At 41.8% G+C, this 27,255-nt stretch overlaps 1 protein-coding gene across 1 annotated transcript in view; it reads right to left on the reverse strand.

The window, feature by feature from the left end:
• Positions 1 to 6,179, reverse strand: part of TEX48 (testis expressed 48) — a 10,925-nt gene extending 4,746 nt beyond the window's left edge. The window contains exon 1 of the mRNA XM_040482099.1: positions 5,632 to 6,179. Within this exon, the coding sequence (XP_040338033.1) occupies positions 5,632 to 5,886 (255 nt within the window). The 5' untranslated portion in view covers positions 5,887 to 6,179. The remainder of the gene's footprint in view (positions 1 to 5,631) is intronic.
• Positions 6,180 to 27,255: the final 21,076 nt, after the last annotated feature.

Consider the following 27,255-nt stretch of genomic DNA (forward strand, 5'->3'; position numbering starts at 1 on the left):
CTTTCTTTCTTTCTTTCTTTCTTTCTTTCTTTCTTTCTTTCTTTCTTCCTTTCTTCTTTCTTTCATTCAAAAAATTTTTTTCAACATTTATTTATTTTTGAGAAACAGAGACAGAGCATGAGCAGGGGAGGGACAGAGAGAGAGGGAGACCCAGAACTTGAAGCAGGCTCCAGGTGTCAGCACAGAGCCCAACGCGGGGCTCGAGTCCACAAACTGCGAGATCAAGACCTGAGCTGAAGTCAGACGCCAAACAAAATGAGCTGCCCAGGCGCCCCCAAGGAAATTCTTATCATGGTATCCGCTGATGTCCCTCACAAGCCAATTCTCTATGTGAGCTGCCACACTTATGAGTGTTTGCTTCTCACTCTCTCTACTGCTGTCCCCTGGCCCAAGCCACCATTATGTCTTGCGTAAAGCAGAACAACAGCCTCCTAAGTGATGTCTTTGTTTCTTTTACCCTGGACCCCTTCAATTAATACAAAATCTTTAACTTCTGGCATGTACTGTATTTGATACAGCACAATTTATATATTGTGGCTAGATACATCCAGCAGCCTAGACACATACAAATATCTCCATTTTGTGGGATCCTTGGACCAAAGTAGTACTCCTTGGGGCCATTTAGCCCCCATCTCTAATAGCCTTTTGGATTTTCTGCCCAGTGAGTTTTTCCACATGATTTGAGCTCTGATATATTTCCTTGAGCTCTCTTTAATTAATTTATTGTATCTTCTTAGGATTTATGAACAGATAGAAATTTACAAATCAAAACCACACTAAGATACCACCTCCCACTGGTCAGAGTGGCTAAAATGAACTAATCAGGAAACTACAGATGTTGGCAAGGATGTGGAGAAAGGGGAACCCTCTTGCACTGTCGGTAGGAATGCAAACTGGTGCAGCCGGTCTGGAAAAGCGTGGAGTTTTCTCAAAAAATTGGAAATAGAATTACTCTATGACACAGGAATAGCACTACTAGGAATTTATCCAAAGGATACAGGAATGCTGATTCAAAGGGGCACATGGACCCCAATGTTTATGGCAGTGTTATCAACAATAACCAAAATATGGGAAGAGCCCAAATGTCCATCTACTGATGAATGGATTAATATGATGTGGTATATGTACACAATTGAGTATTACTCAGCGATGAAAAAGAATGAAATCTTGCCATTTGCAACAACGTGGATGGAACTGGAGGGTATTATGGTAAGTGAAATAAGTCAATCAGAGAAAGACAGGTATCATATGTTTTCACTCATATGTGGAATTTGAGAAACTTAACGGAAGACCATGGGGAAGGGAAGGAAAAATAAGATACAAACAGGGAGGCAAACCATAAGACACTCTTAAATACAGAGAACAAAATGAGGGTTGATGGGGATGGGGAGCTGAGGGATGGGGAAAATGGGTGATGGGCATTGAGGAGGCCCCTTGCTGGGATGAGCACTGAGTGTTGTATGTAACGGATGAATCATGGGAATCAACTCCTGAAGCCAAGACTACACTGTATGTTAGCTAACTTGACAATACATTTTTTAAAAAGAGAGATTTATTTAAGGCAATTAGGTATTTTGTTTAGGAGATGCGCCATTTAGCAAGTATGCTTGCCATTAATATACTTATTCTTCTGCTGTTTGCTTTCGTTTCAATTTCCTTCATATAAATTCTTGCCTCGTGGGGTTCTGCTTTGTTCCAGATTGCCTCATGTATGTTGAATGTAGAGGGAGGTGTTTCCTAAGGAAGGAGTGAAAGCAGAGGTGTGGCAAGCGCTCACCACAACCCTCAGGCCCAAGGACCAACGGTTGGAGGTCTGTTAGGTGGTGATCAATTTGTGTGAGGGTGATTGCTAAGCCTCTGCCTCGGGTCCCTCCAAACCTTCACGAGCACATGTTCTGTCTTGTTAACCTAATGAAAGTAGCTAATGTCACTTTACTCAGCCTATATTCAGGAGTCAGTGACTTCCAGGTTGGTGATCAGATGGCCTCTTTTAGGCTCTGTGAGGCCACAGAATTCAAGACACCATGTATAACTGTGGTCAACTGTAATGTGATCTCTGCTGTTTGTCATGGTCTTATCTACCTTAAAGTTGCTGCCTTTTCCTGAAAACAAAACAAAACAAAACAAAAACAAAACAAAACAACAACTCCTGCTTCACATATATACCCTCAATACATGTACTTTCATGTGTGTTAACGTTTATGTTAATAGCTGGGAAAGTTTAACCAGATGACTTGGAATTACAGGCACTAAGGGAAACCTTTCATGTCAAAAGCATGAGATTTAAGAGGGACTCTAGAGAGAAGACAAAAATACCACATTTTCAGTAGAGAGCGTCTTTGATTGGTATGTTCTGGCCTCAGAAATAAAGAAAGAAGGGGAAAAAAAAAGACGTACTCCTACTCAAACCTTCTGAAACCTGCTTTCTTTACATCTCTTTCTCTCTCTCCACCCAGCTTTATCGTTACCACCTACTTACACTCTTTCTATTCCTTCCCGTGACTGCTTAAATAAATTCCCTTCATTTCTGTAGAAAAGAACAGTCAACACTGCACAATATCCCCTGAAAACTCCTGTACCAGGAGGTGGGTCCAGAGAGGTTGAGTTCAAACCCTGCATGAGAGTTGAGCTGAGGGTGAATATATAGGATCACCCCAAATTTCAGAATGACAGAAAGCTGCTGTATAACTCAGGATTCTGCTAGTTATCCTGCTACTTATTGACTCCTGTGTCTGTACCAGTCAGTTCACTTAATGGTTGACCTTCAGCGATGGGGAAAAATGTTTAAGAGCAGCAGGATGGAAAAGACCAGAAGATTTAAATAACCCACCTACACAGAATTCAAAAAAGTGGACTTGAGAAGAAAAATAGAAAAGGTACCACATAAAACTATTTCAAAAATCTTTTCCCCAAGGGTAGATCGGGCAGAGATCCAAAATTGCAAACAAAATCAAGATGAATTACCAGGAGACTTTAATGGACTTCAGGACACTTTCAACGAACATTCTAGGGCGACCAACAGCTTAAGTAAAGGAGCCTTTTCTTCTCTCTTTGCGAAAGGCTCAGACTTGAAATAGAGGACTTAGATAAAATAAATTAGGAGTTGAAATGCCAACTTAGATCTCCTGATCATTTTCAAAGAGTCCTAAAAAATCAGCCAGAAATGGCCTTTTGGAGAAAACAACTGACTTCTAAAATAAAAACTAGGTCAAAACTCCTCTGTCCATAACGAACGTGGAGCCTGTTGATAAGGACCCTCGTATTTACGGTAAGCAGGAACCCGTTGGAGGAATTCATGTTCCATAATGGTAGGAGGACAGCTCTCCAAGTCTGTCCAGTGATGCCACTTTGAGGAGACCTTAACACTCAATACATTCTTATCCTTCCTCTAAATTCTCAAGGGGAATTGTTGATAACTACAGACAGACAACAATACCACTGGTTGACATGATTTGTTTCGTATGTGGAAACCAGATTCTTCCACTCCAACTAGAACTGAGACTATTCTGGGTGATGAAGAGTTGACCATTCCAAGTGTACAACTCCCAACGCCCTCAGCAGACTGTGTTGTCTTACACAACACTGGAAACAAGAAAAACTTGGATGGGGCTATCAATACCAATAGATGGGCCTATTCTGAGGACAGTGAGGTCTCTGTACGGGCTGGACAACTCAAGGTGCTCATTTTCTCTCATCTTGGCTGACATAGTAAATTAAATAATACAGCCCACGCGATGGAACACCAACCAACCAATGAAAATTCCTTAGCTCAAGTAATTGTGGGTAATAGAACACCTTTGGATTTTATTTTGGCTAATCAGGGAGAGCACGCACCTTTGCTAGCTCCTCATGGTGTACCTGGATTAATACCACAGGTGAGGTTTCTAAGCCCAAAGAAAGGCAACCTGACTATCTAAAGCAGACACAGAGAATGATTTGGAATTTCTTTTCTCGGTCACGCCTAGGAAATTGTGGATGATGATTCTGGAATGCCTTCCAGATCCTTCTTTTAATTGATCTAAAGATTTCATCTAAAACTTAAAATCTTTTAATGATTGTTGTTTGCCTCACAGTCATTTACTGGCTGCTGTCCAGAGAGTCAAATGATTTTATGCGGCCACTGGCCCAACGTAGAGCTCCACGGATGATTCAAAGACAAAACCAAAAGGCATCAGGCTGGCTAATGCTCAAACTGAACATCAGATCTCTGTAGGTGGAAAGGTGGAACTGTGTCTTCAAGGAAAGTGGACAACAGTGGTGAAGATCTGCACAATTCCTGAGGGTCTCTCCTGCAGCTTTGCTTGAGGGAGGACCAAAAAGGGGGAGACTAAGAAGAAAAAAGAAGGTCCCAGTCTCCTAAGTAAAGACCGATTGCTCTGTAACCATGGTAACAGGTAAGCCCCAGAACCTGTTTTAAAGTCATTTAATCTTTTAACAAAACTTTGCCTCGGTGACCATTCTCCCCAAAGTAAGAGACACATAATAGTAGGTACACTTCCGCAGTTCACGGTCTACCATTCCCAAGCACTCCTGCCTCTGAAATGCCACCTTCCGTGAACGCCACACCCTCCCGCACTTGTTATATATTAGCGCTTAGCTTTGTTCCGAGACTTTGTCATAAAAGCTCAAGTCTCCCTTGTTTAACCCAAAATAAATTCAGTTTTTGTTTCACACATTGAGTGGGGGGCTCTTTCTCTGCAGCAGCTTGCATACATACAAATAGCCTGGAGCCTTACATACATACAAATAGCTTACATACATACAAATACATACATACAAAATTCCATATTAGGTGTTTGCCAGGGGCTGACATGTAGGTTTGTCTAAATCTAGTGTCAATACTTTCCATATGTTTACTGTGGCCAGAAATTTCATGAGAAAAAGAGGGGAGTAGAAAAACACTTTCTCCTTTCGGTCTTAGTAGCAAAGAGTGTTGAACTTTTGAGCCCTCTTCAGAAATGGAAAGGCTCTTAAGGGAGGTATTGCAGCAGTGACAGGCACATTCTTTGGGGGATAATAATTAAAGATCCCCTACTTAGTAAGCTATGAAATTTAGAAGAATTTAACTCCCTTGAACCTCAGGTTTCGTATCTGTAAAATGGGGATGACGTAATAGCATCTACCCTAAAATGTGGTTGCGGGGATTAAACAATGATGGAAAGTGCTTAGCACAGCTGCCTGGCATATTGCCAAAGCTCCACAAACATAAATGCTGATGCGAAGAAATGAGTTGAATTTACGCTGGCTGGGGCGGGCCAGGAGTGCGCGGTTTCTTGCACTACCAGTGCCTGCCTCTAGATGGAGGCAGGAGCCAAAGAATAAGCCTCTTGGGTTATGCCCAGTGGGCTGTGAGCCTCAGGTCTCCAGTGACCCACAGCACTTGGACCAGAACAAGAAAGACCCAGCGAGGTCAAACAGGAAGGCTTCTGGAGCTGGAGGAGCCCTTAGGGGTCAGTCGGCACAGGTGGGGAGACTGGGGCCCAGAGACAGAAACAGTGGAGTCGAGGCAAATTAGGGGTAATGTCTGCTTCTTATAGCAAAGGTGTCCAGGAGTGATGGCGACATTGTCCCTTTAAGTACAGAAAAAATACTCCGTCCTGCTCTGAGGTCTGACCTTTGAGGCTCACTCACCTGTACCTGGCAGAGAAGAGAGGAGGCTGTGATGTCACAGAGCCAGGGAACCAGGGAATGTTGGGGGTTTGCCTGGACCACGATGTCAGGGAGGAGGGGGGAGTTCTGCCGACCCTTTCTCCAGTGGTTTATCCTTCCCTCTGTCCACGACGCCATGCTCTCTGCCATGACATCCATTGGGGCACTGGAACAGAAGTCCTGATGTCTTCTGTGGAAGCCTCTTGAGGAAGGCTGGGCCAGAAAGGGGCAGAACATCGCTGAATGTAAAATGCCCGCGTCCGCATTCTGTCTCTGCTCACCAGCTGGGTGCTAACCTTGGGCAAATGGACTTCACCTCTCGCTTTTCTCCTCTGAAAAATGGAAATATTGCTAATTACATGTCCTAGATATACTTTTAGGATGAAGTGAGATCAGATAGATAGAAAACATTTAACATGGTGCTTACAAGGTAGAGTAAGCATTCAAGAAATAGTTGTTGATAATGTGCAAAAATAAAGTGACATCTTCCCAATCTATCTTCCAGATAAAAGGGGAATTGCTTTATATTTGTGTTCTCACAAAATCTCTCACCTTAAGGGACACTCTTTCAATTCCTTTATTTAGAACAACCAGGCACTATTTGGGGAAGCTAAATTAGGTTACAAGGTTCTCCATCAGTGCTATCCTTGGATGTGTATAGAGGTCACCTGATACACAGGGAAGGGAAGAAAGCAAAGACATTCTACACAGTTCTGTAGTCAGGGCGTCAGTTGGGTAGGGGCATAGGGGGGGGGGGGGTGGTGGAATGTGACCTTACTGTTCTAAGTGTTTGATGGTGGTAAAACAGTCTTTTAAACTGTTTATACTTATTGTGAGTTACAGTTTATTAACTGTTTTTATTGGTATAAAGCAATACTCTTAAGTGGCAGTGTTAAAGGTTCTCAACTCTGGCTGCTGATGAGATTCCTCTGAGGGGTTTTGGAAATGTAAGAATGCCCGGGGGCCTAACTAAATTAGAATCTTTTTAGTGGAGCCAGAGCTTCAGTATTTTTACAAAGCTGTCCAGGCAACTCTTGTATATTAACAAGACTGAGAACCACAGAGTTACATTGTAGAGATCTCTCATTATACCTGCAAGGAACTGGTTCTCAGTTCAGCCCACGCTTGGAATCACCAGAGGAACTTCAAATAATGCCACACCCAGTGTCCACTCCAGGCCAGGAAAATCACCATTTCTGGGCATTGATAGTTTTTAAAGCTCCCCAGGAAATCCCACCAATTAAAAAAAATTGAGATATAATTGACATACGAAGCTGTGTAAGTTTGAGGTATAGAATGCAGTAGTTTGATACATTTGTATATTATAATATGATTACTATAGTAGCTTTAGCAAATGCTTTTATCACATCACAAGGTTATCATTTCTTTTTTGTGTTGAGAACAATGAAGATCTAGTCTTTTAGCAACTTTGAAGTTTATAATACACTGACTTAAATTCTCATTCAGTGGTGAGAACCACTGACCTACAGAGCAAATTTTAAAAAAACCTTAATTTTCTTTTTGCTTTATGAGTGGATCCTTTTAGCTTTTCAGGGGCAGTGTTATATATGGATTCAAAAGCACTATTTTTCAAATAACTTTGAAATTGAGATAATATACTTTGAAAGCCTGTGTTAGTTGAAAACTGCTGTTAAAGATGTCTGTGAAGAATTTACTTTTATTTTTAGTTTTTTAAATCACTGTGTATAAATATAATGTATATTTTAAATATGCATATTTTATATTTTAAATATAAATATGTATATTTTAATTTACATCCAAGTTAGCATATAGTGCAACAATGATTTCAGGAGTAGATTCTTTAATTCCCCTTACCCATTTAGCCCATCCCCCCTCCCACAACCCCTCCAGTAACCCTCAGTTTGTTCTCCATATTTAAGAGTCTCTTATGTTTTGTCCCCCTTCCTATTTTTATATTATTTTTTGCTTCCTTTCCCTTGTGTTCATCTGTTCTGTGTCTTCAAGTCCTCATATGAGTGAAGTCATATGATATTTGTCTATCTCTGACTAATTTCGCTTAGCATAATACCCTCTAGTTCCATCCATGTAGTTGCAAATGGCAAGATTTCATTCTTTTTGATTGACAAGTAATACTCCATTGTTTATATATCCCGCATCTTCTTTATCCATTCATCCATTGACGGACATTTGGGCTCTTTCCATACTTTGGCTATTGTTGATAGAGCTGTTATTAAACAGTGGGGTGCATGTGTCCCTTCAAAACAGCATACCTGTGTCTCTTGGATAAATACCTAGTAGTGCAATTGCTGGGTCATAGGGTAGTTCTAGTTTTAATTTTTTGAGGAACCTCAAGACTGTTTTCCAGAGTGGGTGCGCCAGTTTGCATTCCCACCAACAGTGCAAAAGAGACCCTCTTTCTCCGCATCCTCGCTAACATCTATTGTTGCCTGAGTTGTTAATGTTAGCCATTCTGACAGGTGTGAGGTGGTTTTGATTTGTATTTCCCTGATGATGAGTGATGTGGAGCATTTTTTCATGTGTCAGTTGGCCATCTGGATGTCTTCTTTGGAGAAGTGTCTATTCATGTCTTTTGCCCATTTCTTCACTAGATTATTTTTTTTTTTGGGTGTTGAATCTGATAAGTTCTTTACAGATTTTGTATACTAACCCTTTATCCAATATGTCGTTTGTAAGTATCTTCACCCATTCTGTCAGTTGCCTGTTAGTTTTGCTGATTGTTTCCTTCACTGTGCAGAAGCTTTATATTTTGATGAGGTCCCAATAGTTCATTTTTGCTTTTGTTTCCCTTGCCTCCAGAGATGTGTTAAGTAAGAAGTTGCTGTGGCCAGGATCAAAGAGGTTTTTGCCTGCTTTCTCCTTGAGGATTTTGATGGCTTCCTGCCTTACATTGGGGTCTTTCATCCATTTTGAGTTTATTTTTGTGTATGGTGTAAGAAAATGGTCCAGGTTCATTCTTCTGCATGTCGCTGTCCAGTTTTCCCAGCACCATTTGCTGAAGAGACTGTCTTTATTCCACTGGATATTCTTTCCTGTTTTGTCAAAGATTAGTTGGCCATACGTTTGTGCGTCCATTTCTGGGTTCTCTATTCTGTTCCATTGATCTGTCTGTTCTTGTGCCAGTACCATACTGTCTTGATGATTACAGCTTTGTAGTATAGCTTGAAGTCCGGGATTGTGATGCCTCCTGCTTAGTTTTTCTTTTTCAAGATCACTTTGGCTATTCCAGGTCTTTTCTGGTTCCATACAAATTTTAGGATTGTTTGATCTGGCTCTGTGAAGATTGCTGGTGTTATTTTGATAGGGATTACATTGAATACGTAGATTGCTTTGGGTAGTATTGACATTTTAACAATATTTGTTCTTCGTACCCAGGAGCATGGAATATTTTTCCATTTTTTGATCTCTTCTTCAATTTCTTTCATAAGCTTTCTATAGTTTTCAGTGTATAGATCTTTTACCTCTTTGGTTAGATTTATTCCTAGGTATTTTATGATTTTTGGTGCAATTGTAAATGAGATTGATTCCTTGATTTCTCTTTCTGTTGCTTCACTTAGTTGTATAGGAATGCAACCGATTTCTGTGCATTGATTTTATATTCTGCAACTTTGCTGAATTCATGAATCAGTTCTAGCAGTTTTTTGGTGAAATCTTTTGGGTTTTCCACATAGAGTATCATGTCATCTGCGAAGAGTGAAAGTTTGACCTCCTCCTTGCTGATTTGGTTGCCTTTTATTTCTTTGTGTTGTCTGATGGCTGGGGCTAAGACTTCCAATACTATGTTGAATAACAGTGGTGAGAGTGGACATCCCTGTCTTGTTCCTGACCTTAGGGAGAAAGCTCTTAGTTTTTCCCCATTGACGATGATACTAGTGTTGGGTCTTTCATATATGGCTTTATGATCTCAAAGTATGATCTTTCTATCCCTACTTTCGTGAAGGTTTTTATCAAGATGCTGTATTTTGTAAAATGCTTCCTCTGCATCTACTGAGAGGATTATATGGTTCTTGTCCTTTCTTTTATTGATGTGATGAATCACATTGATTGTTTTGCAGATATTTAACCAGCCCTGCATCCCAGGTATAAATCCCGCTTGGTCATGGTGAATACTTTTTTTAATGTATTGTTGGATCCCGTTGGCTAATATTTTGTTGAGGATTTTTACATCCATGTTCATCAGGGAAATTGGTCTATAGTTCTCCTTTTTAGTGGGGTCTTTGTCTGATTTTGGAGTCAAGGTAATGCTAGCTTCATAGAAAGAGTTGGGAAGTTTTCCTTCCATTTCTATTTTTTTGGAACAGCTTCAAGAGAGTAGGTGTTAACTCTTCCTTAAATGTTTGGTAGAATTCCTCCAGAAAGCCATCTGGCCCTGGACTCTTGTTTTTTGGGAGATTTTCAATTACTAATTCTATTTCTTTACTGGTCATGGGTCTGTTCAGATTTTCTATTTCTTCCCGTTTAAGTTTTGGTAGTGTATGTTTCTAGGAATTTGCCTAGAAAAAAAATTGCCCATTTTTTTTTTTGGCATATAATTGCTCATAATATTCTCTTATTATTGTTTTTATTTCTGCTGTGTTGGTGATGATCTCTCCTCTTTCATTCTTGATTTTATTTATTTGGGTCCTTTCCTTTTTATTTTTGATCAAACTGGCTAGCGGTTTATCAATTTTGTTAATTCTTTCAAAGAGCCAGCTTCTGGTTTCATTGATCTGTTCTACTGTTTTTTTTTTTTGTTTGTTTGTTTGTTTTGGTTTCGATAGCATTAATTTCTGCTCTAATCTTTATTTTCCTGCCTTCTGCTGGTTTGGGGTTTATTTTCTGTTCTTTTTCCAGCTCTTTAAGGTGTAGGGTTAGGTTGTGTATCTGAGAACTTTCTTCCTTCTTTAGGAAGGCCTGGATTGCTATATACTTTCCTCTTATGACCTCCTTTGCTGCGTCCCAGAGGTTTTGGGCTGTGGTGTTATCATTTTCATTGGCTTCCATGTACTTTTTAATTTCCTCTTTAACCTCTTGATTAGCCCATTCATTCTTTAGTAGGATGTTCTTTAGTCTCCAAGTATCTGTTACCTTTCCAAATTTTTTCTTGTGGTTGATTTCGAGTTTCATAGTGTTGTGGTCTGAAAATATGCATGGTATGATCTCGATTTTTTGTACTTGTTGAGGGCTGATTTGTGTCCCAGTATGTGATCTATTCTGGAGAATGTTCCGTGTGCACTGGAGAAGAATGTATATTCCACAGCTTTCGGATGAAATGTTCTGAATATTTCTGTTAAGTCCATCTGGTCCTGTGTGTCATTCAAAGCCATTGTTTCGATTATCGATTTTATGATTAGATGATCCGTCCATTGTTGTAAGTGGAGTGTTGAAGTCTCTTACTATTATGGTATTATTATCAATGAGTTTCTTTATGTTTGTGATTAATTGATTTATATCTTTGGGTGCTCCAATGAGGATTTGGGTCCAAATGTGAATTTGGAGCATAAATGTTTACAATTGTTTGTCTTCTTGGTGGAAAGACCCCTTAATTATGATATAAAGCTCTTCTTCATCTCTTGTCACAGTCTTTATTTTAAAGTCTAGATTGTCTGATAGAAGTATGGCTACTCTGGCTTTCTTTTGTTGACCATTAGCATGACAGATGGTTCTCTATCCCCTTACTTTCAATCTGAGCGTGTCTTTAGGTCTAAAGTGGGTCTCTTGTAAACACCATATAGATGGATCCTGTTTCATTATCCATTCTGTTACCCTATGTCTTTTGATTGGAGCATTTAGTCCATTGACATTTAGAGCGAGTACTGAAAGATATGAATTTATTGCCATTATGTTGCTTGTAGAGTTGAAGTTTCTGGTGGTGTTCTCTGGTCCTTTCTAGTTTTTTTTGCTTTTGGTATTTATTTATTTATTTATTTATTTATTTATTTATCTTTTCTCTCTTCAGAGAGTCCCCCTTAAAATTTCTTGCAGGGCTGATTTAGTGGTCATCAACTCCTTTAATTTCTGTTTGTCTGGAAAACTTTTAATCTCTCTTCTATGTTGAATGACAGCCTTGCTGGATACAGAATTCTTGGCTGCATATTTTTCTGATTCAGCACTTTGAATATATCCTGCCACTCCTTTCTGGCCTGCCAAGTTTCTGTGGCTAGGTCTGCTGCAAACCTGATCTGTCTTCCCTTGTAGGTTAAAGACTTTTTTCCCCTTGCTGCTTTCATGATTCTCTCGTTGCCTGAGTATTTTGTGAATCTGACTATGAGATGCCTTGTTGATGGTCGGTTTTTGTTGAACCTAATGGGAGTCCTTGTGCTTCCTGGATTTTGATGTCTGTGTCTTTCCCCAGGTTTCTGCTATGATTTGCTCACATAACCTTTTACCCTTATTTCTCTCTCTTCCTCTTCAGGGACCCCTATGGTTCTGATGTTGTTCCTTTTTAATGAATCACTGATTTCTCTAATTCTTAAATTGTGCTCTTTTGCCTTAATCTCCCTCTTTTTTCTGCTTCATTATTCTCTATAAGTTTGTCCTCTATATCGCTGATTCTCTGTTCTGCCTCATCCATCCTTGCCTCTGCTGTATCCATCTGTGATTGCAGCTCAGTTATAGCATTTTTAACTTCATTCTGGCTATTTTTTACTTCTTCTACCTCTGCAGAAAGGGATTCTAATCTATTTTCAACTCCAGCTAGTATTCTTATTATCGTGATTCTAAATTCTGGTTCAGACATCTTGCTTCTATCTGTGTTGGTTAAGTCCCTGGCTGTCGTTTCTTCCTGCTCTTTCTTTTGGGGTGAATTCCTTCGTTTTGTCTTTTTGAAGGGAGAAAAGGAATTAATGAGGTAAACAAAATTAAAATAAAATAACTAAAATAAAAAATAAAATTAAAAAATTAAAAACAACAACAACACACACACAGACAATCAAATAAATGATGCTAGATCCCAGGTGTGTTTTGGTCTGGGTGTTGAAAGGAGCTTGATAGATTAGAGAAAAGAGGAGAAAGACAAAAAGGGAAATCATTTGAAAATTTAAAAAATTGAATACACTGAGATAGAATAAAATGAAATGATGAAAGTAGAGTTTGAAAAAAATTTACACAAAAGTAAAATATATAGTAGAGAAAATGAAAGAAATATTTTTAATAAAAATTGAAAATAAAAATAAATTTTTTCCCTTTCTGTATTTAAGAAAAAGAAAAGAAATGAAAAAGAAAAAAAGAAAATTGAATATATAGATCAGTGAACAGACTGCAATATGATTGAAATGACTTCATTTTCCCTTAGAAGTCAAACTATGAAGTGCTTTATAATCCGTAAACTAAGCAAGCAGAGAGATTTGTGTTTCTGAAGCGCGAGGTTGGCCCTGTTGGGCGGGGCTTAGTGTAACCGCTCCATTCTCCACTAGATGGCGCTGCAAGCCTACAGGGGTGGATTGTTGCGGCGCTCGTAGGTGCGTATGCGCATGCGTGGGAGCGGTGAAAATGGCGCCACCCAGCTACCCAGTCTCTAGTATCCGAACTCTGTTCTCCCCATCAGCAATCGTGTACCTGTCCTTTGTCTTCGGCTTCTGACCCTCCTGCTTCCACACTGTCTGTGACTAAGCCCCAGGCGGCACCTCCCTCCTGAGTTTTATCTCAGATGCGGCTGTTTTCCCTCGGCCCCTTCTGAGGGACTACGGCTTTGACCTGCTCAGACCTTCTCGGGGAGGGTCTCCCGGAGCAATGGCCGGGCGCCGGCTGCACCCAGGAACGTTTGCAGGGACCCTGCTGCTGCCGCTGCCCAGAGGCTGCGGCCGGGTGCCAGCCCACCCCAGAAAAAGTTCACGCGATCATATAGCAGCAGCATTTCAGGGATTATGGAAAATCACAACTTGCATCTGGCACCAGCCTTCACCCTTAAAGTCCTTGTTCCAGCACCAGCGAATGTGGTTTCTCCCAAGTCCACTGGGGTGCTTGCCTGTGGAGGGGGAGCCATGCAGCTTCTACCAGACGTCCTCCCAGCAGGGGAACCGCCCCTGCCGTCTGGACGGAAGACTTCCGGACCCCACTCTGCTCCTGAGGATTCGCCCTTCCCACCGGAGCACTGCCAGGTATGGAGCTGTGGAGTTTCAGACTCTGCACTCCCCCTGTTTATAGAGTCTTAATGGAATTTAAACCCTCTCCTTTTTCCTTTCTCCCTTTTTAGTTCAGTCCCTGCGGCTGTTTCCACTTTTCCACTTTCTCTCCAGCTGCTTTTGGCAGGGGGCTGCTTTTCCGGTATTCTCCCCTGTCTCCGTCCTCTGCAAGCAAAAACAGCTCCTGCCCCCCCGAGGCTTCTCTCTGCCCCAGTTCACCTCTCTGCGCCGCGTACCTGCTCAGTTCTGTGGTTCAGGTTGTGCAGGTTGTTGTGTTAATCCTCAGATCAGTTTTCTAGGTGTGCAGGATGGTTTAGTGTTGGTCTGGTTAATGTATTTTATGTAATATCCCATTGTAAACACATATCATACTGGCTGTCTATAGATAGAGCTTTGTTGTTTCTTTATATATATTTTAAAGTTTATTTATTTATTTATTTATTTTTATTTTTTTTAATTTTTTTTTCAACGTTTTTATTTTTATTTTTGGGACAGAGAGAGACAGAGCATGAACAGGGGAGGGGCAGAGAGAGGGAGACACAGAATCGGAAACAGGCTCCAGGCTCTGAGCCATCAGCCCAGAGCCTGACGCGGGGCTCGAACTCACGGACCGCGAGATCGTGACCTGGCTGAAGTCGGACGCTTAACCGACTGCGCCACCCAGGCGCCCCTATTTATTTTTTTTTTTTTGAGAGAGAGAGACACAGAGAGAGAGAGAGAGAGAGAGCGTGCATGAGCGAGGGAGAGGCAGAGAGAGAGGGAGAGACAGAATTCTGTGCTGCCTCTGTGCTGGCAGGGGCTCCATCCCATGTACTGTGAGATCATGACTTGATCCGAAATCAACAGTCAGATGCTCAACCAACTGAGAACCCCGGCGCCCCTAGAGCTTGGTTATCTCACCCATAGCACTGGACATTTATATATGCAAGTTGGTAAAAATACTGTAAAAAGTCTTTGCACAGGAGATTGGGGGATTGTCTTCTGTTTGGGGTGGTTTACCATTCAAGGATATATGGTTTCATTGCTTCCTTTCCTTTGGGTCTTGAGTAGGAGACGAGTCAGCAGGCTCCTGTAATAATTTTTGGTCCAGGCAGAGAATAGTGAAATCTTGAACTGAGGCACTGCCCTGCTTTGACAGGGTGGACTTTGAATCTGGTGATTCCACAGTTCATGGTCAATAGAGTCAGACTGCTGGGGTGAGAAGCCTGCCTTCTTTCTTAGTTTGCGGTACTACCATGGCCATACCTATCAGCCCCTCAAATCCTCATTTCTTTACCTTTAAAAGGGGATAATTTCAAAGGTCATAGAGTTGATGTGAGGAATATATTTGACCATGGATACCGTAAGTAGGAGGGTAGAGAAGAAGCATAAAATAAATGTTGCCTTATTCTTTTCATTATCACCGTTATTATTTGATGTTGAGAGGGAAGGATAAGGAGGAGCATAGGCTGATGCCTTTGTGCCTCACTTGCCTGTCTGTGGGTGTGAAATGAGAGAGTTCAGAAAGAGAAGCACATGTTGGTTGAGGACACATTTAGGCTTTTAAAAACTTCTGTTTGGAAATCATTACACATTCACAGGAAGTTGTAAAGAAATGTGCAGAGTGGCTCAGCGAACCCTTCACCCAGACTCCCCCAGTGTTAACATCTTGCCTCACAAACAATATCATCACAGGGAAATCAAGGCTCCTGTGTATTGCTTTTTACCGTCACACCCACCCTCTCTCCCCACCATCTCTAACCCCTGGAAACCACTAATCCTTCTCCATTTCTATAATTCTGTCATTTCATGAATGTTACATAAATGGAAACATGCAGTATGTATGTATCTTTTTGAGGTTGCTGCTCTTCCCCACTCAGCATAGTTTCTTAGAGGTTCATCCAAGTTACAGTGTATATTAGTAGTTTATTCCTTGTAATTGCTGAGTCATAATCCATGGTATGGATGGACCACAAGGTGTTTAAACATTCACCCATTGAAAGATGTTTAAATGGTTTCCAGTCTTTATTACAAAGCTACTATGAACACTTCAGTACTAGTTTCCAAGTGAGAATAAGTTTTCATTTCTGCGGGTTAAATGCCCAAAGAGTGTGATCGCTGGATTGTATGGTAAATCCATTTTTCGTTCTGAAAGAAAGTGCCAAATTATTTTCCAGAGTGACTGTCCCATTTTTCATTCCTATCAGCAAGGTACAAGGGATCCTATTTTTCTGCATCTCCTCTGGTAGGTCTCCCTCCCCCCCCCCCCATTTTTTATTTTAGCCATTTAGCTAGGTGAGTTCTGGTATCTCATTGTGATGTGAATGTGCCTTTTCCTAATGGCTAATGATGTGGGATATCTCTTAATGTGCTTATTAGTTATTCCTGTATCTTCTTTTGTAAAAGGTCTCTTTGTGCTTTTTGCCCATTTTCTACTAAGATAGGGTTTTTTTCTATTTGTATTTTTTTTTTAAATTCAGTTTTTTTTAAGGATGGCTTTATTGAGATAGAACTTGTATACCACAAAATACACTCTTTTAGAAAATTCAGTAGTTTTTAGTACATTCGTAGAGTTGTGCCAGTATCCCCCACCATTGTCTAATTCCTGAATATTTCACTCACCCCCAAAGGAAACTCCGTATCCATTAGGCATTGCTCTCTCTTCCCCCTTCCTTCCAGCCCCTGGCACCTACTAGTCTACAAGGATTCGCCTATCCTTGATATTTCATATATATGGAATCTTATAATATGTAGCCTTCCGTGTCTGGTTTCTTTCACTTATCACAACCTTTCAAGATTCATCCATACCATAAGATGTATTGGTCCTTCATTTCTCTTGTCAAATAATGTTCCATTGTATGAATATATCACATTTTATCTATCCATCTGTTGATGGGCATTTGGGTTGTTTCCACTTTTTGACTCTATGAATAACGCTGCTAGAAATATTTGTGTACAAGTCTTTTAATCAGCGTGTTATCATTTTTCTTGGGTATCTATATACCTGGAAGTGAAATTCCTGAGTCATACAGTAACTCTACGTTTAGCATTTTGAGAAATTGCCAACCTGTTTCTAGAGTGGCTGTATTGTTTTGCAATGCTTCCAGCCATGTATGAGGGTTCCATTTGCTTTATATCCTTGACAACACTCACTATTGTCTGTGTTTTATTTTAGCCATCCTGGTGGGCACGAAATAGTGGTATCTCACTATGGTTTTGATATGTGTTTTCCTAATGGCTAATGATGTTGGGCATCTTTTCATGTTTATATTGGCCATTTATATATCTTGTTTGCAAGAATGTCTATTAAAATCCTTTGCCCGTTGACAAATTGGATTGAGTTTTAAGAGTTCTTTCCATATCCTGGATATCAGACCATTATGAGATATATACGATTTGTAAATATTTCTCACATTCTGTTGATTGTCTTTTCCCTTTCTTGTTAGTGTCCTTTGAAGCACAAAAGGTTTTAGTTTTAATGAAGTTCAATTTAATTATTTTTCTTTTGTTGCTTATGTTTTTGATGTCGTATCTAACAAACCAACCACCAAACCCAAGGTCACGAGGATTTACTTGTATATTTTCTTCTTTTTTATTTTAAAAAAAAATTTTTTTTTCAACGTTTATTTATTTTTGGGACAGGGAGAGACAGAGCATGAACGGGGGAGGGGCAGAGAGAGAGGGAGACACAGAATCGGAAACAGGCTCCAGGCTCTGAGCCATCAGCCCAGAGCCCAACGCGGGGCTCGAACTCACAGACCGCGAGATCGTGACCTGGCTGAAGTCAGACGCTTAACCGACTGCGCCACCCAGGCGCCCCTCGTATATTTTCTTCTAAGAGTTATATAGTTTTAACTCTTACACATAGGTCTTTAATCCATTTTGAGTTAATTTTTTGTATCTGGTGTGAGGTAGGGGTCCAACTTGATTGTTTTACATGCAGATATCCAGTGATCCCAGCACCTTTTGTTTAAAAGACTGTTCTTTCCCCATTGAATGGCCTTGGCACTGTTGCTGAGAATAGGTTGACCACAAGTATAGGAACTTAAATTTACTTCTTTCATTCCTTTTTTAAAAAATGTCTACTTATTTTGAGAGAGAGTGAGAGAATGAGAATGGGCTGGGTAGGGGCAGAGAGAGAGAGAAAGAGAAAGAATCCCAAGCAGGCTCTGTGCTGACAGTGCAGATCTGATGTGACGCTCAATCACGTGAGCTGCAAGATCATGACCTGAGCCAAAATCAAGAGTCGGACGCTCAACTGACTGAGTCACCCAGGTGCCCCTAAACTTAAATTTACTTCTGAGCATGTTGCAGTTAATATTGTAAGGGGCAGTCAAATGAATATTTCCAGAAACATTAAATGAGAGATGGAATGTGATGGGTGGCACTGTGGTTCCAGTTCCTTACTCCTGCCTATAGTCGTACCTTTGCCATAGCACCAACACGGGCAGAATATATTTCCTTGATTTTGACTTTGGACTTGACTAAGTGACTTGCTTTGGCCAATGATTTGTGTTGCCAAATGGGACAGTATTAGAATATTACAATTTTGAGCCCAGGTCTTAAAAGGCCTGTCTTGTTGCCACTTCTGTTCTAGCTCTTCTGCCTTTGACACAAAAGAATATGGCCCCATGAGCCATATTCCAGAAGCCATATTTCATAGTCCAGAAGGGAGCGGAGAGACATAGATCAGGGCCACGCCAGACAAGCACCCCAGCTAAGCCCAACTGAGACCAGCCAACCCCCATGCAACTCCCACACAAAGAAATGATAATAGGTGATTGTTACCACTGAGTTTTGGGGTAGTTTGCACACAGCCTTGGTTAAGTGAGACATGGGGCATGAGATCTCTCTCTCTCTTTTAAAGTTATTTATCTATTTTGAGACACAGAGAGAGAGCGTGAGCATTTGTGCAAACACATGAGCAGGGGAGGAGCAAAGAGAGAGAGGGAGAGAGAGAATCCAAGGCAGACTCTATGCTGACAGTGGGCTCTGACAGATGTGGGGCTCAATCTCATGAACTGTGAGATCATGACCTGAGCCGAAACCGAGAGTCAGATGCTTAACGGACTGGGCACCCAGGCACCCCAAGATCTCTTCACATATACAAAGCACTGTCCACATAAGAGTTAAGATGGAGATTGCTCACTTCACTTTCTTTTAAATCTGCTTCTGTTTGAATAGAGATCCGATCATTTAGAGACCTCGTGATGTTTTCTAGGTGTGGGCATTAGCACTATATTTTCCCAAAGTGTGGGGCAAAGCCCCCTGGTGGGAAGTAGGATGATGTAAGCTTGAGCATGGACATGACCGTATGTAGCCCTAAATCCCATCATGAGAGAGAGAATCCCTCTTTAGTCCTTTCCCTTTTACTTGTGTCCATTTTCATTGAGGCATAATTGACTATATGCATTTCGTTTCAGGTGCACAACATAACGATTTGACATTTGTATACACTGTGGAGTGATCACCCCAATAAGTCTAGTTACCATCTGTCACCATAAATAGTTACAAAAATATTGTGTGTGTGTGTGTGTGTGTGTGTGTGTGATAAGAGTTTTGAAGAATCACTCCCTTAGCAACTTTCAAATATGCGAGACAGTGTTAACTGTAATAACCATGTCGTACACGGCCTCCCATGACTTATTTATAACTGGAAAACTGTACCTTTTGACATCCCCCTGCCATTTTGCAAGCCCCCTGTCCCCCTCACCTCTGGCAATCTGTTCTTTGTACCTATGAGCTTGTTTTGTTTGTTTGCTTCTTTTGACTTGTTTGTTTTGCTGTTTAGTTTCCACATATAAGAGAAATCGTACCTTTGGAAGTTTTTCAATTACATAAAGGGAGAGGTCACAGGTGCTACCCACTCCGTGAGGCCTACAAATGGTTGATGATCTTACCCCCTCTTTTTTAAAAACTTTTTTTAATGTTTATTTTTGAGAGAGAGAGAGACAGAGACAGAGACAGAGACAGAGTGTGAGTTGGGGAGGGGCAGAGAGAGGGAGACACAGAATCTGAAGCAGGGTCCAGGCTCCGAGCCAGCAGCACAGAGCCCAACATGGGGCTTGAACTCACAGACCATGAGATCATGACCTGAGCCGAAGTTGGATGCTTAACTGACTGAGCCACCCAGGTGCCCCTCTTTTTTTTTTTTTAAAGTTTATTTATTTATTTTGATAAAGAGAGAGAGTAGGGGAGGGGCAGGGAGAGAGAGAGGGAGAGAGAGAATCCCAAGCAGGCTCCTCACCATCAATGCAGAGCCCGATGCAGGGCTTGAACTCAGTAAACCTGAGATCATGACCTCAGCCAAAGCCGGCTGCTTAACCAACTGAGCCAGCCAGTGCCCCACTGATCTCCCTTTTTAACAAAAAGAAAATAGCTTACAGGCTCAGAATCTTTGGCAGATGACAGCATGAGACCAGGGTTTAATCACCTTACTTTGTTTCTATTGTTGAACTTTTGTTGTTGAACTTTTCCACTTATGGTAGTGATTGTACATTTGTTTTAGTGTAAAAGAATAAGATGGTTTAAAGAAAAAAAATCAAGGAAATGATAGTAGGCAAATTGGTGGAGTCACAACGATGTGAGAAAACATGGAGTTTAGGAAATACAGGTTTATTGTATGACAGAGATCTGTGACCCATAATAAGCGTTATGGGGTAAATTTAGGTTTCCCTTCTACAAAGCTTGTGCAACAGCATCCTTCTGAATGTGAATTCATATCTTTTCCATACTTTTTGAGCTGGAAATTTGTTTTATTCTTTCAAAGGGTTTGGGCTTCTCAATTTCCAGGAATCCTAACCCCTGGACCCCCTTCAAAGCCCCAAGGTGATTGTCGCAAATAAACCCTTTGGTGACTCTTACACAATCAATACCCAAGAACCCCTTGGAAAAAATCCTCTGTAAATTCACATTCTAAAAATAGGCTTGACTTTTGGATTGCTTCTAAATAAAAACATATTTTTCGATTACACTGGAGACAAAGAAAAAAATTTCCAGTATCAGTTTGAGACTTGTGGGAAAATGAAGAGAAGAAAAGTTTCACTGTTCTCGGGGAAGGTTTTGGTATTGAGATTTTGTCACGCTGGCTGACTTCTGAGTGTGGGGGGGGATGGTGGTGGGGAGGAAGGAAGGGTAAGGACTGTCACCAGTCATTTAATATGCCACTTATTACTCAGATGTGACACCAAGTACAAAAGAGGCAGCAGGAAGACAGAGCTCGCATCCCTGTACATGCTGTGGTTCAGGGGCTCGTCTCTGAAGTCCTATGGTTTCTCTGAGTCATTACTGAATCATCTCTTTATTACAGTGAAACTTCACAGTGGCATCACTTGCCGTGGTGCAGAGCCAGAGGGCTTCATTCTGGGTCTTTTGGGGCAGCCGCCAAGAGGGCTTAGCTTCGGAAGAGGTGATGCATGCCCTTGGCAAGTGTCTGTCACCTGGGACAGCTGTGCAACAGTGGCAGAAAACTTCTCAGGAACTCCTGGTGGGCAATCCCTCTTCGTGCTGAGCTGTATGCTTCCTCCCTCCTCCTGCAGGAGAGTGGGTAGAGTCAAAGGAGTCCTGGGTAGTGTAGGGTAGCATGTAATGCAGACAGATTGTGGGCTTCCCCCATTCCTTCCAAGATGTTTTCCCCTTAACACCAAGTCATCTGGGAGGTCCATGGCCCCAAAGATTACTCATCCTTAGGTGGATTCACACTTGTGCTCTTCCCACTCAGGGCAAATCACTTCCCTTCTCTGTGTCTCGTTTGCTCGTGTCTAAAATGGCACCCACTACTCCTGCCTTGCCCAGGGCAAGAGGAACCGGTGTGGATGAAGTTGCTACACTGTCCTGTGTGGTGTATTTTGGAAGGAGATCTGCACCTTCCCTGATGTCATACCAGGCTGCCTGTATGTGGCCACCCACATCTCTGTGCTCCCTTTGTGAGCTTTTATGCTCACAAAGCTCCATCGTTTTACCTGACCCGGAAGGGAATGGGGTAAGTAGACTGGATGATAAACAGGCAAGCTCTTGGCCTCTGAACAGCAATACCGTTTATTCTGTCTCCTTAGAACACACGCAGATCCCAGCACAGTGCCATATATGCATGGAAGATGGTGCATCAATATAACTGGGTTTGAGTAAGAATCTATACGTATTGTTGCCTTGCTGCTTGAAAGATGTAAACAGAGGGGTTGTAAGGAAACATACTCTCACATAGTGCTAAGCTATATGAGGACAGAAGATAAGGCAAACACCAAATTCTTACAGAAAAACAGATTTTTTTTTTAAGAAAGAGATTCAAGATTCCTAAATCAGTAGATTTCTCCACTGGTGTATCCACATCCATTCTTCCAGTATTTTCTCTGTCTGCTAATAGGCAAAGTAGCACCATCAAAGGGGTGGTGCCTCCGTATGTAACATACAGCAACTTTTCCATTTCCATCATCTTCCCCCCCCCCCCCGAATGTGCTTTATCGGTGGCCTCAGTGGATAAATGAGAAAGTGCTCTTTGTGAAGGAAGGTTTGAGACCACAGACAGTTGGCACCCTTTTCAGGATGATTCTTTCCTTAGCCTTATAACTGACTCACAAGACAGTTTGTTAACTCCCTGGGGATATGGAAGAGATGATTTCTTAAGACCGTTCTGATGAAGTGCATCTCAGGAACCAACAGCAGAAGACAAACCCTCTGGTTTTGGTAGGGGGTGCTGGAACCCCACAGGAGAGCTTATGGGCTTCTCCCACATAAGTCAGTTCGACATGAGGGGTTGAAGCCCACCTTGCAACCACCTTGCCCAAATATGGGCAAGGATACTTTCAAGGGGAGTCAGCATAATGACTCACTCATGAGTCTGAACTGTGTGCCAAGTAGTGTACTCAGTGCTTCGATCTGGAGCAACTACCTAGGATGAAATCCCAACTCAGCCCTCTGTCGGCTGTGTGACCTTGGACCATGGCTTCTCTGAGCTTCAATGTCCATGCCTATAAACGGGATCATAACTCCTCTCTGAGTTTTTTAAGGATTCTTTAAGATGTTGAACCCAAAGTTCTGGGTAAACACTCAATACCTAGTGTTGCGCTTTGTTTTTGTTATTCGGACATTTTATACAAAATTCAGGACAGCCATGAATTTTGTGGCAGATGGAGCATTCTCCTGGTGCTGGGCTTCAGTGCCATGTTTGGATTTTTTTTTTTTTCTCCCAAGGGGAGAGATAAATACTTGAATCTCAAAGTAAGAGGATTTCTGAGTTGGAAATTGAATGAGTCAGATTTATAGAACTTTGGTTGCAAATCCAGTAACAATGATTTCCAGGTAGATAAAGGCCAAGTTGTTGATCTAGGCATTTTTTGAAAGAAGCTGTTCTTATGTATATTAAATGGAAGACACTTTTACTGTATAAAATTTGAAAGCCTTGAGATATTGTCCCAGCCTACAAGGGAGTAGGCAGTTTCGTCACAGAACAGTTTCGTTATAAAGTAAGGCTTTATAACACTGTAGAAGGCCTAAATCAGACTCCGAGCAAACGTTTCTTCCCTGTATAAAGTGCACACATAGGCTATATAATTTGATGGTGGTAAATTAAAATGTATTTTCTCTCTTCTCACTCTAAACAGGGCCACATAAACGTTGCCTGGCTGGATTTTGGGTATCTGACTGCTTCCTTCTTATATCTTTTTGGGTCATAAGCTTCCTTGTCCTGGGTCCAGGGCAGGAGTCAAGTAGCATAGTTAGATCTTTGTTCTCTGACCATGACTTGGTGCCTGAAGGTTATAGCTTAGGTCAGACTGAGAAGCTTCCGGCCCCCAAGACAGCCACTTCTATATCACTCGAAGAGCAGCAGTGAGAGAGCTTAGATAGCTCTCTCTCTCTCTGTATCTGACATTGGTTTGTGCTTCATGTGTGTCTTTTTTTCCATAAATGCTTCCAGACCGAAGGGGAAATGTCACCTGGGTGTATAAACAGGTGTATCTCTGCCAGCATCTGATGGAAGGCTAACCCCTTCAGAATCTTCACTGTATGATCCTGGAAAAGGAAAGTGCCAGAAGAGACTTAAGAGGACATGCAGACCTACTCTTTCCCTTGCTCCATTATATAGGTCGGGATGCTGATGCCCAAAGAGGCGGCTATGAGACTAAGTTCTGGCCAATGACATACAAGCAGTAGTGTCCTATGTGACTTCTAGAAACATCCTTTTGTTCTTCCTCCATCCTGCTGGCTGGAATGGGAAGGTGATAGCTGGAACTTGAGCAGCCATTATGGATGATGAAGTGAAAGCCATTTTGAGGACAGTGAAGCATCCAGATAAAGACCCTGAGTGCCTGGCTTTGCAGAACATTATGCAACTCCTGGAATGCCCACCTCTGGGCTTTGGATATGAGAGAATAAAGCCATGTGTTTAACAGGCTTTTTTTTTTTTTTTTTTCTAAAAAATGATTTTGTCAAATGCACCCGGATCTTGTCTTTAATGATATTCTATCTCATTCTGCCTTCAGATCAGTTTTCTTGTTGTTAAGAGGACAGGATTTAGGTCTTAGGAGTTCTGCTTAGGGGATGGTAGGACAAGGTCCTCCTAGATAAAGTGGTGGTCTGTGTGTCCTTTCCCGGAGACTGGGACACCAAGAAGAAGACCAGGACTGAGTTTCCTCTGTAGTTCAGAGTTCAGCATAGGAAGTATAAGACACTGGTAAATGCTGTTGGGTCTTGTATCAGTTACTTATTGCCACAGTAGTGCTCAGTAACAAATAGCCACAAAACCTCAGTAGCTTATGACGATACCTGTTTATTACTCGTGTCTGGGGTGCTCAGCTAGTCAGTTCTGTTGAAACTGGCTCAGCCTGGTCACACATCTGGGGAGCTGGCTAGCTACAGGATGAGTCTGGGTGGCCATGACCGTATAGCTGGGGTCACTCGACTCTGCTTCACATGTCTCTCATATCCCAGCAGGCTAGCTCTCACTTGTGGAAAAGGCCACAAGTAATGAGTGAAAATATGCAGGCAATTTTTCTTGCCTCTGCTTGTGATGTGTCTGCCAATATCCCATTGGCCAAAGCAAGTCCCAGGGCAGGACCCGAAGACAGAGTGGGAGAGCACTCCACTGTTAACATGGCAAAGGTATGAGCATAGAACAGGATGAGAGTTGGGGCCTTGATGGATCCAATTTACTCCAGATGGACAACTGAAGGGATAGAGGGATGGATGGAAAAAGAGAGAAAAAAGGCAGACAACGGGAGGAAGTTCTATTCACCTGTGTCCATCACACGGGCAAAGGAGGCACTAGAGGGCACTATCCTAAGTCTCTAATGCTCTCTCAGGTTAGCCACTCTGGGGCCATCTTGGTTTGGGGACTGCCCATGGCGCATAGGGGCTGGAGCTTTGTCACAGACCCAGGTTGTGGGGTGTTTATATTATGACTTGCTTCTCCACCGGGGAATCTTTGCTTCTGTGTGAGTCATTATGAAAGGCTTCACAAGCTTTACCTAGGGGTTGGGAAGAGTCTATTTTGGAGACAAGAAGCCCTTTCAGAGAGAACAATTCATAACACGAAGACAGTTGTGCTGTGGCCTGAGAACTGAACTGAGGAGCAAAGGACCTGGGTTTCAGCGGTGCCTCTGGCAAGTCAGACAAGAGCTTTTCTTGGGTAATTTCTAAGTACTACAGTACTTGTCAGTAAGAGAGGAGGCTACATTTTCTCTCAGTCTTCATGTCTGAGCTCCTGATTGATATATTCTTTAAGAAGATGAAAATCCCCATACTTTTAATAAATTTGGTAATTTAGTTTTCTGTTGTCAATATATTGAAGATCCTTTACTGTTAGTTGTTTCAAATACTTTCACAATAGTGCTTAAATATTTGTGTAAGTCATAAAATGATGGCAAGACTAAAAATGTAAAGTCAGAAAATGATAGTGTGGACATTAAAATAAAACATTGCTCATGTGGAAATTAATGATTTTAAATTTCATAATAGTCGATGCAAGAGATTTAGCAGTTAAACGTGACCATGTTTTCCTCAAAGATGGAGAAAAATTTAATTTGTTTTGATGGTGTTAGGATGAACACACTTGGTCATTTTCTTTCTTTTGTAGAAGTGATTCTGGCAGTTTCCGTGAATCTTCAACCCAAAGTGAATGCTTTGTTTGCTTAGTTGGTTTATTTATTTATTTTTAATTAATTAATTAATTAATTAAAAAAATGTTTCTTCATTTTTGAGAGTGCATGAGAGAAACACAGAGCACGAGTTGGGGAGGGATGGACAGAGAGGGAGACACAGAATCCGAAGCAGGCTCCAGGCTCTGAGCTGTCAGCACAAAGCCCAATGCAGGGCTCGAACCCAGAACCGTGAGATCATGACCTCGGCTGAAGTCGCGTGCTTAACCGACTGAGCCACCCAGGCACCCCAAAGTTATTTTAAATGCAAGTGAAATTAAATCCAATTCCTTGGCATCTGAAGATCCTATTGGTTTTTCAGGGTCAAGGTCAAGAGCACCAAAGCAGGACGATTTCTGAGTAGCTGAATTCTGAATGCCTGAGATAGGCTTTTCTGATCCTTCCTTAACCCTTAAATTTTGGGAAACATTGAGGCCCAGAAGAGGAAAGAGATGTGCCCGCCTGCATCTCAGGGGTCCACCTGGAACACTGGATCCTCATCTTGGCCCTCTGCACATTGCATCAGATCACCACCCTCCATCCTACACAGTTTGTGTCCCTTTAAACTGTGACTTGCCAGTCCCTAGAAGACTAATTCCCAACATATTTCTATATCTGCTTTCAGAAGAGAGGGGGAAATGGAGCAATGGCTATTTCATTTCTTCATGGCTGGCTTTGGAATGTCGAAGAGATGCCTTCTTTGTCTTGGTGCACAGTTTGTGATTTCACGTTATTACGAATGCAGGGTGGGGAAGAGATTGAAGGTGTCCACACCCAGCGCTGACAGCTGAGAGATGGAGGGGCCCCCGGGACCTCAAATCTCCTTTGATCAGAGGGCAAATAGATCCTAAAGGAGTGTGGCCCAGGGACTCTGGCCCTGTCACTTTGTTTCACATGGGACAACAACGCCTGTGGGCAGAATGATGCCTTCTAATACAGGAGATTCACCTGCTGGTTCCTTGAGTTGAAACCTTGCCTCTGGAGTTTTACTTCTTCAGAGAGAATCTACAGTCCCGACCTTGCTTGCTGACAATGGCCAGGACTAGGCCTCTGGGATCACGGTTCACAATGAATGACTTCTTTTTCTGTATCTTGTATTCTTCTAAATAGGATGAAACTGACTGCCTCTCGAGTACTGGTTTGGAAGGCATCTGGGGCGCTGGGGTTTGGAGTGAGTCTTCAGAGACCCTGAACTCACATGGCTTTCTCATCAGAATCTGTACAATCACTCTCCCTTCTTTGACCTCAGTTTCCCCACTGCTAGAGATGATACCCATGTAGGTATCATGCCAGGAGACTAGAGAAAGGCTGAAAAGGAAGAGCTCTGGCTCTTGTACATGCTTCAAGCAGAACAGTAAACTGGAAGCAGCTCGAATTCTAATCAACTTTCTAAG

Source organism: Herpailurus yagouaroundi, unplaced genomic scaffold, assembly GCF_014898765.1.
Source record: "Herpailurus yagouaroundi ecotype Mexico unplaced genomic scaffold, PumYag 160, whole genome shotgun sequence".
In the NCBI taxonomy this organism is placed as follows: Eukaryota; Metazoa; Chordata; class Mammalia; order Carnivora; family Felidae; genus Herpailurus; species Herpailurus yagouaroundi.